General features: G+C 52.6%; 1 protein-coding gene across 4 annotated transcripts in view; it reads right to left on the reverse strand.

The window, feature by feature from the left end:
• Nucleotides 1-14,196, reverse strand: part of KIAA1614 (uncharacterized protein KIAA1614 homolog) — a 58,726-nt gene that overhangs the window by 11,455 nt on the left and 33,075 nt on the right. For 3 of the 4 annotated variants that reach the window (XM_045048514.1, XM_045048515.1, XM_045048513.1), the window contains 3 exons: nt 7,345-8,894; nt 5,563-5,740; nt 3,773-4,031 (listed from right to left, as the gene is read on the reverse strand). In XM_045048514.1, coding sequence (XP_044904449.1) covers nt 3,773-4,031; nt 5,563-5,740; nt 7,345-8,894 — 1,987 coding nt within the window. The remainder of the gene's footprint in view (nt 1-3,772; nt 4,032-5,562; nt 5,741-7,344; nt 8,895-14,196) is intronic. The other variant, XM_045048512.1, reaches the window with a different exon arrangement.

Raw genomic sequence — 14,196 nt, forward strand, 5'->3', positions numbered from 1 at the left:
AAAAAAATAGAAAAGGAAGAACAGAAAAGAATAGAAAATAGAATAGGAAAGAACAAAGGAAGAATAGAAAAGCAATTCCACTACTGGGTTTTTACCCAAAGAAAATGAAAACACTAATCCTAACAGATACATGCACCCCTATTTTACTGTAGCATTATTTACAATAGCCAAATTATGGAAGTAGTCCCAGTGTCCATTGATAGATGAATGGATAAATATAAATATAGATAGATACTTAGATAAATGGTTATATATATAACGGAATATTACTCAGCCATTAAAATGAATGCAATCTTGCCATTTGCAACAACATGGATAGATCTACAGAGTATTATGCTAAACAAAACAAGTCAGTCAGAGAAAGATAAATACCACATGATTTCAATCATATGTGGAATTTAAGAAACAAAACAAATAGACAAAGAGAAAAAGAGACAAACCAAAAAACACTCTTAACTATAGAGAGCAAACAGGTGGTTACCAGAGGGGAGGTGTGTAGGGGGATGGTCGAAATAGGTGAAGGAGGTTAAGAGTACACATATCATGTACACATATCCTGATGAGCACTGGGTATTAAACAGAATTGTTGAATCACTATATTCTATACCTGAATCTAATATAACACTGTATGTTAACTATACTGGAATTTTTAAAAAAATTCCTTAAAATATGCACCTTAAAATATTCTACATTAAAAGGTGGACAAGACAAACATACCTTAAGGAGTTCACCCATCAGTGGAGGTGGGGTGAGCACAGGTGAGTTAACAGCCCTAAATACATGTAAGTGCTGGGCTAAAAGATGGATGTGCAGGGAAGCAGAGAGAGACTCCAGTTTAGGAAGTTTGGGGACACTAGAGAAACTGATGCCTGAGTGAGGCTTGAAGCATGAGCTCCCCGGGTGAAGACTGGTAAGGGTGCTCCAGGCAGAAGAAACAGCAGGTGCAAACACATGGAGAGACGACAGAAAGCATATGTTCTGGAACATGGTTTGGGTGGCTGGGCTGCAGAGGTGATAGGAGATGGGCTGGAGCCTGAGGCCGGAACTGGAAGGACCTTATATGGCCTGCTAAGGAGCCAATGAGTGATGTTAACCAGAAGGTTGTAAGATTAGATCTGCGTTCTAGAAACTGACCCAATGAGGAGGCTACTGTGGGGGTGGGGGTGGTGGAGACGTAGGCAGGGAGTAGCAGACTTTTAAACAAATACAATTCATATTATGTATCACATTTGGAACCCACACTCTCAAGCAGTAAGTGATGTTATCAAGAGGTTTAGAGGGGGCCCTAGCCTTATATTAGCATTAAGGAAGGCTTCCTGGGAGAAGTCCTGCTTAACTCAGACCTGAAAGATGAGGAGTTCCCCAAGGAGAAGACAGAGGACAGCACTCCAGATGATGCAAGGTCAAATGTCAAAAAGCCATGGCTTTGGGGTGGGGGGGGTGGGGTGGTGTCGTGGAAGCCACCAGTGTGGTTGGGTGTGAGAACGGGGCCACTGCCCACCCAGGAGGTGGGCATGAACATGAACACCAGATCCAGCCAGCACCTGTCCACATTTGGCAGCTCCAGAGTCTAAGGAAGTCAAAGACAGTCTAAAGGAGGTAGTTACCCCTGAGATGCATCACAAATATTTCTGAGTGAGACAGACACTTGTTTTATCTTCCTTGAACAGTTCTCTGTGATGCTCAGTCCGCCCTGCACTTGTTCCCACCCTTTGTTGGCCAGCTTCCTTTCTATCTTTGCCCACGCAGCTTACATTGCTGATAACCTCAGTGCCACACCAATGGCGCGGTCATTTCCCTCGAGGGTTTACAGAGATCGAAGTTCTGATGGTGATACATCCGGATGCCATGGCTCAGACACACAAGGGACAAATCTAACTTCATGAGGAAAGTGAATTCCTGGAGCACGGCGTCAGCTCTAGACTTTTCTGCCCAGCTTACTATCACTTTGCTTCTGTTTCTTAGCCTTCCATTGATTCATCCAGCAAATACATAGTGAGCACCGATCGCATAGTAGGTACGGCTCCCGGTACAAGACAAACTGATGTCATTTTCATTCGGCCTGCATTCTCTCCCCCACTGCAGCCTGAAAAATGGAAGTCTCCATTGCCCCAAACCACAATCACCTGCCGTTTGCTCTGCAAAAAGGACAGGGGCAGGGAACAAAAGAACAAACATAATACCTGGAAACACCTGGAACAGAGCAGGGTTTTCAGAAACTTAGTTGGGAGTTAGCACACCATTGTTGATTTGCTGTTGGTTTATCTGCTAGCACATGGAGAGAGACCTTCGGCTAGCCGCCCCACATTCATTCATACACTCACTGACTCACATGTTCATTCACTGTGTCTTACATATATTTATATATTAGCCATTGTACTCAGCACAGGAGCATCCCCCACTTTTTGAAAGTTTGCTTTTATGAAAGACCTACATTAGTACCTGTTTTGACTAACCAAAAGAAATCGGAGGATTTTCACTTTTACAAAAAGAGGTGAAAAGCAAAAATAGCATTCAGCATTTGTTTTGCAGTGAGCCATTATGGGGCAGTGCACCCAAAGTGGCCCCACCAAGCTCCTCCCCCAGGGACTCCACTCAGCATCTTAGCATCAAGCCACAATAGCTTTGAACAGTGTCTGTGAGCATCTGTGCTTCATCTCGATTTATTTTGTGTATCCATTAGCAAGATGTGTCCTAGGGTATCAGAAAAGCCTGAAAGAGGTTATTTTTTGGGTCAGGGGGTGCTCAAAAATTCTCCATATAACTTAATGGTAATTGCTTCTTCGATGTATGCCATTTCGGCTTATGGAAGTTTTCACAGGAAATGCTCTACTTTCGGACAGCGGGGGAACCTGTCCTAGGAAGAGAAAGATCAAGTGGTGTTCCCTCAAAGAATTCACACCCCAGTGAGGGGAGACAGACAAAAATTAATTAAAATACTACGTGGCAAGTTCCCTAAAGGAGGGAAGCACAGGATGAGATGGGAACTCAGAGCAGAGGCCCCTTAGCTCAGCCCAAGATTGGAAGTGGCTTCATGGAGGAGGCAATTCCTGAAGTGTTGATGGATGAGCAGACGTTAGCAGGGAGAGAAGGTGGGGGAAACATTTCAAGTGAAGGTTCAAAGTCAGAGAGTGTATGGCCTGATTACAGAACTGCAAGGTCAAAGATAACGGGTCAGGTGTTAGAAGGCAACTGAGGAGAGATGAAGGCAGATCACAGAAGCCCTTCACCCATGTCAGGTGATCTGCACTTTATCCTGTGGGTGGTAAAGGGCCAAAGGCAGATGATCAGCAAGGGGGCAGCATGACCAGATGTGCCCATCAGAAGGACCCCTATGGAACCAGGTGGGGACAGACGTGGCAGGGATGTCAGTCAGGAGGCTGTTGTGTTGGTCTGGGTGTGGAGTGATTTGTGCTAGACTAACAGAGTCACTGTGACCATGGAGAAGGTTCCGAAATGATCGGGCACTAGACTCTAGGTCTTGGCAGAGGGGGCAGAGTTGAGGGAGAGAAGGGGGGGAGGAGGAGGAGGAGGTTAGGATGAGCCCGTGCTGGGGCAGCTGGCTGGAAGAACAGAACCGCGGGATGCCGCCCACCCCATGGTGCCCAGGGGAAGCCAGGTCTCATGGGTCAACTGTGGGGAGCCCAGTAGCCTCCCTTTCTCCACCTGGGCTCCCTGAGGTGGCCCCCTCTGCACTTCATTCCTTCTGTCACCTTCCACTCCATGGGCAGCTGGTGGTGCCCACCTTTTGGCTGAGGCCCTTCAGACTCACCAGATGCAGGGACTGTAACGATGGGGCTCTCTTCACTTTGGGGGTGCTGGCGTGTGACGCCGGGCCAGGCGCAGGGGCCCGCAGCTGCTCCACGCTGTAGCTGCGGGCCTTGCCCAGCTTGGGCCTTGTGCCCTGGCCCAGGGCCAAGAAGAGCTTTTTCAGCCCCAGGGTAGAGGCCAAGCTGCTGCTGCTTTTCTTGCTCCTGTCGGAAGGCGTAGCGGAGGGCGGGCCGGGTCCTGCACTGACCCCCGGTGATGCTCTGAAATGCAAGGTGGACATGAAGGGGACAGCGGGGGGCAGGGGCAGAGGCCAGGGCAGACAGCACCTCAGGGCCCCGTGGGCCCCGGCTGGGCCAGCACCCAGGCCTGGTGGAGGCCGAGACAGCGGCTGCAGAAAGAGAGGCTGAGAGGGCGTGTGCAGGATGCTCTGCTAGGGTGGCTTTTAGGGAAGAGAGCTCAGACAAGACCCTCAGAGCCTCTGTGCCTTCTAGGCACTGGGGCTTGTGGTAAACAGACAAGGCCCTTATTCTCAGGAGCTTACAGACAACAGACTAGTGAACAAAGGAGAAAAACCACAGCGACTGTTGAGAAATGTCGAGCAGAGAGTGACAGGGTGGCCGGGGAAGGTCTTTCTGAGAAGATGGTGTTTAAGCCGGAAGCTGAATGATAAGGAGCCATCCTGCCGAGGCTGGAGGTGAGAAATCCGGGGTCGAGGCCACAGCGATGCCATAGCCCTGGGGCAGGAAGAGGCTCTCAGAGTTCCAGAACACAACAGGGCCAGGCCACCAGCACCGGGACGCAGCGAGCAAGGGGGAAAGAGGGACCGGATGAGGTAAGGCAGGTGTGCCAGATTACCTTGAGCACTTAAGCCAAGGAAAGGGGCCGGGATTCTAGCCCAAGTGGGAGAAAAAAAAATCATTGGGGGTTGTAAGCAGGAGAAATGACATTATTTCACTGCAGTTTTAAAAAGATACCTTTTGACGGCTGTGTGCAGATGGAAGTGTGGAGGCAAGAGTGAAGGCAGAGAGCAGACAGTTGTCAGAAGGAAGTAATGCAGCTCAGACCCAGGAGGAAGGTGACAAAGGAGGACGCAGGAGCTGGAGGCGACACGCTAGTGGGTCAGGGAGGTAGGGAAGGAAGAGGGAGTGGCCAAGATGACGGCACGTGGATGGGATCACCGCGTGGATCGCATGTCTGCTGGGAAGAGGACCTGGGAAGCGGTTGCCTCAGGGTCTCTCAGGCACCCTCGTGGAGACGTCCCGGGAAACCGGAGGTAGGGGTCTGCAGTTCTGGGGAGCACACAGCGCTGGCGAGGGAGAGCTGGCTCTCGGGGGTGCCAGGAATGGCGTGTAGTGCAGAAAAGAAGGGCCTGGCCAGAGCACTGGCTCACCGAGGCTCCGGGGCCCCAGGGCCAGGACTCAGACCCTCCGCACTAAAGGACAGAACGGAAAGGTGGATGCCGGCCTGTTTCCTCTGCGTCCAAGTCAGAAACAAGCCCTCTCAAACAGCCTCATCCTGGGAGCACCCTGAGGGTTGGGACTGACTGCTCAGCTGTGCCCGGCACAGTACCTGGAGCGTGAGGCCTGGTGAATGAATAAGCAAGTACCTCAGACCGAAAAATGGCTGGGAGAGAAGTGTTACGGTGCCATGCCCAGAATAAGTTGAGGAACCCTCGAAGGATTTGGGAGCAGTGAGGTTAGTCATGCCGCGGTGGGGGGAGGGTCTCTTTTCCCACCCAGTGCCCCCGCTCCCCCACCTCCTGCAGCCAGGGCTCTTGCTCCCATTACTCACCGGGTTGACACATGCCCTCTGGAACTTAACTCTGTCCTCTGCAGGCCTCCCTCTGGTTCCTGGCTGGACTCTGACTCCTCTGAGGCCAGGGAGAGGGTGATGCCCACGGAGCTGACAATGCCAACAGCTGCTGAGCCGAGAAAGCCCTGGAGTCCTCCTGCAACAGCCGCAGCCCTCCCTGTCACAGAGCCACCACCACAGGTCATGGTCAGGGGAGGGGACATGCCCAAAAACAGAGGCAGGAGAGCCAGGGGAAGCTGGAGAGAGTTGGGGGCCCCAGGAGAGCAGTGGAGGCAGTGGTCAGGCACCCACAAAGCAGGCCGGGCACGAGGGGTCTTGTTTACTGCTGGAACCCATCACCCGCGGCACAGCGCCTGGCACACAGATGATTCAGAAATGTCTGTGCAGCGATGGAGCTGTGGTAAGTCGTGTCCCTCCTGTATCAGGAGACACGGGAAAACGCATCAAGACAGTTGGGAACAGGGAAAGTTTGCATTCCTGGGATGAAAACCACAGTCTTGCCGGATGTGACGTCTAATAGTTTTAGTGACAAGTGCCATTTTTGGAGCATTTCTGATGTGCCAGGCAATGAATGAAACCCTCTGCAGAGATTATTTCATGGGTTCCTAGAAGATAGGTTCTATTATTACCCCGGGTCACAGAGAAGCCTGGAGCACAGAGGGCTTATGTGGCGTGCCCAGGACCTCCTGGCTAATGACAAGAGGAGTCTGAGGAGGTAATGGCCAGGCTGCCCAGAAAGGCCAGCAGCTGGTGGAATAGAAGCTCCTCAGGAGTGGTTAGAGGTGGTCAGCAGCTGGCCCAGAGCCCACCCCATGGAAGGAGACTATACCTTAGAACAGGGCAGAAGGCAGCTCAAGGTAGTGCCTGCTTTCTTCAGGTTCACGTGAGCAAGGGAGAGTGAGGGAAAACGTCTATGTCCCCTTGCGCAGCAAGGGGGGGGGGCAACACACCTGGGGGTGGCGGTGCTTGGCATCCACATCCTCAGTAAGGTCAGCACAATCTGTCAGCTCTCCACCCTCTCCTCCTCCACTGTGTTTCCAAGCCCTGGCTCCCTCCCAAGCCGTCCCAGCCCCGGGGACACATCAAGTCATGGACACATTAAGGAGAGGCTATGTGGCGCAGACCTGCTATCTCTGCCTACGAGTGAATGGCCAAGTCGCTCACCTCACATCACAGCATCAGGGATCAGAGCCTAAGGCTACTGATGCCCGACACACTTCTGCAGCCCTGCCTGCTGAAACCACGAGCCTGCCCAGGGGGGCTAGTTGGGGTCTGGAAGGGCTCTGCCCACTGGTCACTGTATCCTCCAGAAAGCACGTCTGTCCGGCCACAGAAAGTCTCAAGGGCAGGAATCCTGCTGAATTAGTTCACTTATGCATTCCCTACAGTGCCTGGTATGGTGCCTGGCACGTAATAGGTGCTCAGTGTTGAATGAATGAATGAATGAATGAATGAATGAAATGAAGATATTGAAGGAAAGGGCCTCAACCATGTGATTATTAGGCATTTACTGCTCTAAGCAAATAATAAATCTGGAGCTGTTGCCTCTTCCTGCTCCCTGCCTTCTGCCTCCCCCCACCAAGAGTTGGCTAATCTGCCTCCAGGCTGATGTTGAGTCTTGCAGCCAGTCCACAGACCCCATAGCTTCCGGAACACCTGCTGCTGCTCTGAAGAGCTGCTAGGAGTGTGCACAGCTATGTCATCTATTAAGATGAAAGGTAAAGGATGACTCAGAGTGCTTGGCCTGGGGTCTCTGCTTACCATCACTGCGTTTCTCCAGAGGCGGCTCCTGGCTGCAGGAGCCCCTGTCCACCTTGCGCTCACCCATGGCTCCTCCCCAGGGCCCCTGCAGCCCCAGAGGCATGCTCTTGTTGCAGCTGTTGGTGGACAGGGCCAGCAGTGGGTGACTGACTTGGGGGCTGTAGGGCTGGGTCTGCGTGGGTGAGAGCTCACAGGTCCTGGGAACTGCACTTCTTGAAGGAGGCAGAGGGGTGTCCACAGGCTCTCCCTGCTCACCCGGCCTACTGGACCCAGGCAGGGCTGCCTTCCTGTGAGACACAGGTGAGGTGGTTTTCCTTGAAGGTGGAGGGGTTGGCACCCAGCCTCCAGGGGAGAAGAAAGAGGTTAGCTGCTGGGCCTGGTGCAGGGCAGAGGGCTCTGCATGGCTCTGTTGCAGGGAGGAAGCAGAGACAGTCTCCAGAGACTCATGATTTTCTATATCCCGGGCTTGTCTGGCTGGCGCTGAGGACCCCAGCTTCATGGAAGATGCCGGGGCACAGGCTGTCCTGCACAGAGCCCTGGAATCCACCGGGGGAACCCAGTGATTTCCCAGCCCGGCTTCAGGCTGCCACTGGGATCCCAGGGAAGCCCTTTTAGATTCCAGGACAGGAGGCTTAGGGAAAGCATCTTCTCTGGCAAACAGAGTCCCCTCAGGGTGTCCTCTGCCTTCTTTCACCTCATCTGCAACCTCCACGTGATCAACCCCAGGCGAGTAGTGAGGGGTCTGAGGGCTGCTGGGCAGCTGAGATTCAGCCTTCCGGAACCACCTGGGGCCTCCCCGAGGCCTGGCGCCCCGCAGACGCGGGCCGCTGCCTCGGGCCGGGCCGCGGGCCCTGCTTGGCTGCGAGGTCCCAGCCTCCTCGCTGTCGGTTCTGCAGCTGTCGGAGGTGTCCGTGCTGTCCAGGGCGGAGTCCACCTCCTCGGGCCGCACCGAGTCTCCGATGTGCGTTTCCCGGATCCATTCCGTGTAGAGCCCCTGCTTGGCAGGGAGGAGCCTGGAGGGGGGGCTCGGGCCCCAAGAGCTAAGGGGCTCCGCCAGCACCCCCTGCGCCCCACGGTCGCGTTCCTGGAGGGACCTCGGGTCCGGGCTCGCCTTTGCCTGGGTGGGCCGTCGGTCGTCGATGCGGCTGCCGCAGGCTCGGCACTTCCTCTCGCCGTCCGGGACGGCCTTCCGGTCCAGTAGGCCCACCAGCCTGCAGAGCGCCCCTTCGCCGGCGGCCCTGCGCGCGCAGCCCCTGTTGACGTAGTGAGCGAGGTCGGGCTTGGAGCGCAGGGGGCCCTGGCCCGCCGGCGCCTGCAGCGCGCAGCTCCGCGCCTGGTCCTGGCGCTGCTGCAGCCGCTCCAGGTAGCGGGACTCGGCGTCGCGGGCGGACTCGTCCTCAAAGCGGACGCGGGACGGGGAGGTGCCCCGCTTCGGCCACTGCCCGCTGGTGGACTCCCCGCTGGAGGAGTCACTCGTGTTCCCGTTCTGGAGGTTGTCTCTGCAGGCGAAGGTCATCCTCGGGTCCAGGGCTGGGCTTCTCCGGCCGTCTCTGCGGGGGGAAACAGGAGCAGACAGGTGACAGAAGATGGGGAGGATGGCACCACGGGGTACAGAGCTTCCAAGGTGCTCCGTGGTAATATGACTCCAGTTACCCCACACCACGTTCCTGGGGAGTCAGGCAGTAAACCAGAGTAGCTTCCAAGCCCATCTTGAAGCTGAGACATGGCGCTAAACAAAATCAACAGGAGCTTCTTTACTTTTGGCTTTCCTTCTGTTGCCTGGCTCAGGCTGAGCCAAAATAAAACATTACATTGAACACGGGATATACGGAAGGATGATAGCAAAATCCTCATGGTGTGTGTGTGTGTGTGTGTGTGTGCACGTGCCTGCATACACACACTCCACTCAAAAGGAAGTGAGCCTGGCGTTCATGGGCATCTGGTAGTGATGAATTCTCCCAATGTTGTACTTGGCTATAAAGATTTAATGGGAATGGGCGCCTGGGTGTCTCAGTCCGTTAAGCGTCCGACTTCGGCTCAGGTCATGATCTCACGGTCTGTGAGTTCGAGCCCGCCATAGGGCTCTGTGCTGACAGCTCAGAGCCTGGAGCCTGCTTTGGATTCTGCGTCGCCCTCTCTCTGACCCTCCCCTGTTCATGCTCTGTCTCTCTCTGTCTCAAAAATAAATAAACATTAAAAAAAATTTTTTTAAAGATTTAATGGGAAGAGTGAATTATAAGTCTCTACACAGACTGTGTGGGACCTGATGTCAGGCTTTCTAAGCATTCTTGCTCCCAAAAGTGTCCACTCTGGGTTCCTAATCATCTTGGTTAGACAGAATTTAGACAATGGCACCCATGTTTCTCCTTGGACTCTCTGTCTTGTCTGTTTCAGTGCCCACCTTCTGTACCCGCCCCCCCCCCCCCACAGCCCCTTCCATGCTGGAGAAAAGCTATGAGGACAAGTACTGTGCTAGGAAGAACCTTTGCATTCTGTCACCAACCTTTGCTCTGGGAAACACTGTGCTGGCCATCAAGTCCTGTCCACTCTGGAAAACACCTGCCTAAATCTCACCCTGGGGGCCCCCTGGAGCCAAGTAACCTGAGTCTCTCCGCATTTCCTATCAAAGGCCACCTAAGTAGGGCTCTTCTTTCCCTTCCGTTTCCCTACAGTGACGTCGCACCAATCTACTGCTAAGTGTTTGGGACTCACACCCTTCCTCTCATTTATCGTTTATCACTCGCACTGGACCCCTGCCTCATATCCAGCCCCCACTGCCTCCTGTCAGTCTTCCCGAAGCACAGCTTCATCACACCATCCCCCAAGGGGGCACAGGATCAAGTTCAAGGTCTTTATGGTAAAAACAGAGGCCCTCCACATTCCTCACTGTTTTCCTCCCCAGTTCTGTCCTGCCGCCCGGCCACTTGTATGGTCACCAGACTCCTGCCTCGTGCACCTCATGCAGCACTCTTGCATCAGATCCTGCAGACTTTTTTTCTTGACCTGCCTGCATTTGAATCCTATTTGTTAAATGTTACCTGTTGTATAGACACCACGTGTGCTGGTTAATTTTATGGGTCAACTTCATTGGTACCACAATGCCCAGGGACTTCGTCAGACATTATTCTGGATGTTTTTGTGAAGACATTTTTGAATAAGATTAACATTTAAATTGGTGGATTTTGAATAAAGCTGATTACCCTCCACAACGTGGTTGACCTCATCCAATCAGTTGAAGCCCTTAACAGCACAAACACTGATCTTCCCTGAGCAAGAAAGAATTCTGCCAGTAGACTGCCTTTAGATTTGAGTTGCTATCTTCCCTGAGTCTGAAGCCTGCCAGCCTACCCTGCAGATTTTGGACTTACCATGCCTCCATGATCACATGAGTCAATTCCTTAAAATAAATCTCTCTCTCTCTCTCCCCATATATATATGGAGAAATATACACACACGTACACACACACACACACAGTCTGTTGGCTCTTTCTCTGATGGTTTTCTCTGAAGAAACCTGACTAATACACCATGATATTATCTCCTTCCCATGAACACCTGTACCACTCATTTGTTATGACAGACTCACAAGATGTTAGTGCTGGAAGGCACTGCCATGACCACATGGTCCCTCCTCATTCCTATAAAGGAGAGGCCACACAAGACCAGTTTCTAGGCTGACCGGCACCTGAGCAGCTGAAAAGGCAAGCTGTGGATATTTTTTCTCCTTCAGAAGGAGCTGCAAAATAGAACTAGACACTGACCATGCTGGTGGTCAAGTTTTATTTGGGGAGGAGCCTGGATTTTAGGGACTTGCTATTTCTTTCCAAGTACCCAGAAGTATACCCGTTGTGTATACACAACTACCTATGCTGGCATACTTCATGTGTTATGTTGCTGTTTTTAGTCCTCAAAGTGTCTACGAAGCCTTTCCTATCCTTGCCTTCCTCCTCCTCTCCCCTTCCTCTCCCCAGAGAAGTAAACTCTCCTCCAATAGCACACTGTATGTACATAGCACTGTTTGCTCAAGCTTGCCTAGACTCCCAACAACTGATTATAATGAAATGTATGTCGACAATTAGTGGATTTGCTAATCCTTCCCCTAACGAGATGCTTCAGTGATTCTGGAAGAAGGGTGTCAGTGCTTTCAAAAAGGCTGTCTTAATACGAGTTCCTCCCTCACCAAGTTTATAGCTACCCAACAGAAAGACAAATATGGTACGCAATTAAAAGAAAAGCAGTTCAGATAACAGCAGGAAGAAAACATACATGCTTAACAATTACTATTAAAACATGCTAGCCAGTGGGAAGAGTAGCCATTGAACCGGCCGGCATCTAAACCTATTCACAGCATTTACTGGACCAGACAGTGTGTCCCTTCTCAGCTGTACTTTGTGTATGGATCAATGGCATTGCCTGTCTGGCTCAGGTGAACATGACCTGCGCCCTGGGGGTGTCACTGGCCATTGCTAACCATCCCCTCCTCTGTGCCTTGACAAAGCCACTGACGAGCCTCACAATCCAGACGGATTAGAATGGTCTGGATTGCTGAGGGAGTGGAATACAATGCATAAAAAATGCATACACTTTGGAATCAACGGGTGGTCTGAGAGGTTAGAGTTAAATTGTCCAAGACTGATTCTCTGCAAAACTCCATGGGAGCCAGCTATGGCTGGGAGCTTAAGGCACTCCCTCACCTGTGCCATGTCAGACAGACAAGAGGCTCAAACCTTGGACCCCAGGCCTCTGATTGCAGAGGGGCAGGGCTGGTGGTCACCTAACTGTGAATGCTGAGCTGGCAGGATAAAGCTAGAGCCAAGGTTCCACCATGCCATAGCACTGTGTCCCCACCCCCAGTGCACACTAAGGAGGAGTGAGCACTTCCTAAATCATGCAGCTTAAAGTGCCACTCCCTGGAACCCTCCCTGGAGGCTGCGGCTACGCGTTCACTAAATGTTTACCCTGCCCTAGGAGGCCGTGGGTGATGGGGGCCTGCACATCTGCCGATACTCCTGACTCCAGTGTTTTCTCTCAATGAGCACTGCTCCAGGAGGAATTTCCTTTTTTAAATTTTTTTTTTTCAATGTTTATTTATTTTTGGGACAGAGAGAGACAGAGCCTGAACGGGGGAGGGGCAGAGAGAGAGGGAGACACAGAATCGGAAACAGGCTCCAGGCTCTGAGCCATCAGCCCAGAGCCCGACGCGGGGCTCGAACTCGCGGAGCGCGAGATCGTGACCTGGCTGAAGTCGGACGCTTAACCGACTGCGCCACCCAGGCGCCCCAGGAATTTCCTTTTTTAAAGAACAACTGCTAAGCAACTGATCTTCCTGCTTTGAGACTGGAGCAGAGTCTGTGCTTAAAAGGGCTGCTTTGAGGAATACTGCAGAGTTGTCCATCATCCTGTTTTCTGGAACTCACATTCAGGCTGGGCCAATTTATCCATTAGGCACAGCAGCCACAGTGTCTATGGGCCGGGACACTTCCAGGGACCCATGAAAGTCATTTGTCTTCAAGTCAGAAGAAAACAAACTCTTAAGTCCAAGAAAACATATAATACCTTTTAAACCAGCATGGTCAGAAACTAGAATTATTAACTTTTTTTTAATGGAGGAAGGCAGAGAAGGCAAGAGTGCCTAGGACCCCCCAAAAGTCATAATGTGGGTCTGCATTCAGAGAGGGGTTCACAGCAGAGATGTGAAGTTCTTCACTAGGATCACCCCTGATGAGGATGGTTCAGGGTCTCCCTGCTTGTCTCAATATGGCTAGGGTGGCCCCCCCTGATCCCTGTGCTGGTGACAGTTTTCTGTTGCTGACTATGAGGCACTGGAGCCCCAAGCTCTTGCCCCTGAGGATCCCACCTGCACCTGTATGTCTTCAGCCTCTCAGGATCTGAGGAAGGCGCAGTGGGACAATCACTCTGGTCACGTGCATGTGGGGTTCCTGGGTCAGCTCCCCAGGGCATTCTTGCCCAGGAACAGGAGGCTCTGCCAGAGAAACAGCATCACCTCTCCTCCCCCAGAAACAAGAGGCACCCTACTAAGCAGAATCCGCCCCCCCCCCGCCCCGATATCTGCAGGCACGTATACGCGCGCGTGCACACACACACACACACACACACACACACACACAGGCAAGATACCCTGGTGGCCAGGCCCACCCAATGCAGGGAGAGGCTCACCAGGAGACTCGGTACACTGGCCGGCACACGGCAACCCCTCTGTAGGCCCCAGATGGCACTGCCCTGCTATGCTGACAGGGTGTGGGCTATACTTTGGGGGAGGAAGAAGAAAGCCCGGCTTTAAAGGCAGTACATTTCTAACCTAATAAGGGAGTCCAGGTGCCATCAGCCGCATCAGTGACCTTAACTTTTCCATACAAGATGGTGAATTGAGTCATCCTGGAATTCATGCCAAAGGTAGAAATAACATTTTTTTGTTCTAAAAGGAGAAATGAAGGGGAGTCTGATCACAGAAGGTACTTTCAACTCCACTGCTGAAACCAGAGGCCTCTGCCAGCAGTGCTGGGAACACGCCACACAGGTACGCTGAGGGCTTTGGGGACAACTGCACAGCAAAGACCCTTCCGTAGCAAACCATACCTGCGAAGCTCCTCAAGCTGCCTCAACCATCACCCTTCTCGGAGAGGACCGTCTGGCCCAGTACCTGGAGTTGATATGGCCTCTGTGGGAAGGCCCCTTTCTGGAGGCCCACTTCCTACAGCAACGCTGTGCCAACCACACAATCAACGCAACCTACACAAGCTCTACTGTCTTAACACGGCTGCTGCTGACACAGGCTGACAGCCCTCGTGGGTCACCTTCCCAGGTCCTGCATCTTGCTGACGTGTTGTGCCC

Source organism: Felis catus, chromosome F1 (assembly GCF_018350175.1).
Source record: "Felis catus isolate Fca126 chromosome F1, F.catus_Fca126_mat1.0, whole genome shotgun sequence".
In the NCBI taxonomy this organism is placed as follows: domain Eukaryota; kingdom Metazoa; phylum Chordata; class Mammalia; order Carnivora; family Felidae; genus Felis; species Felis catus.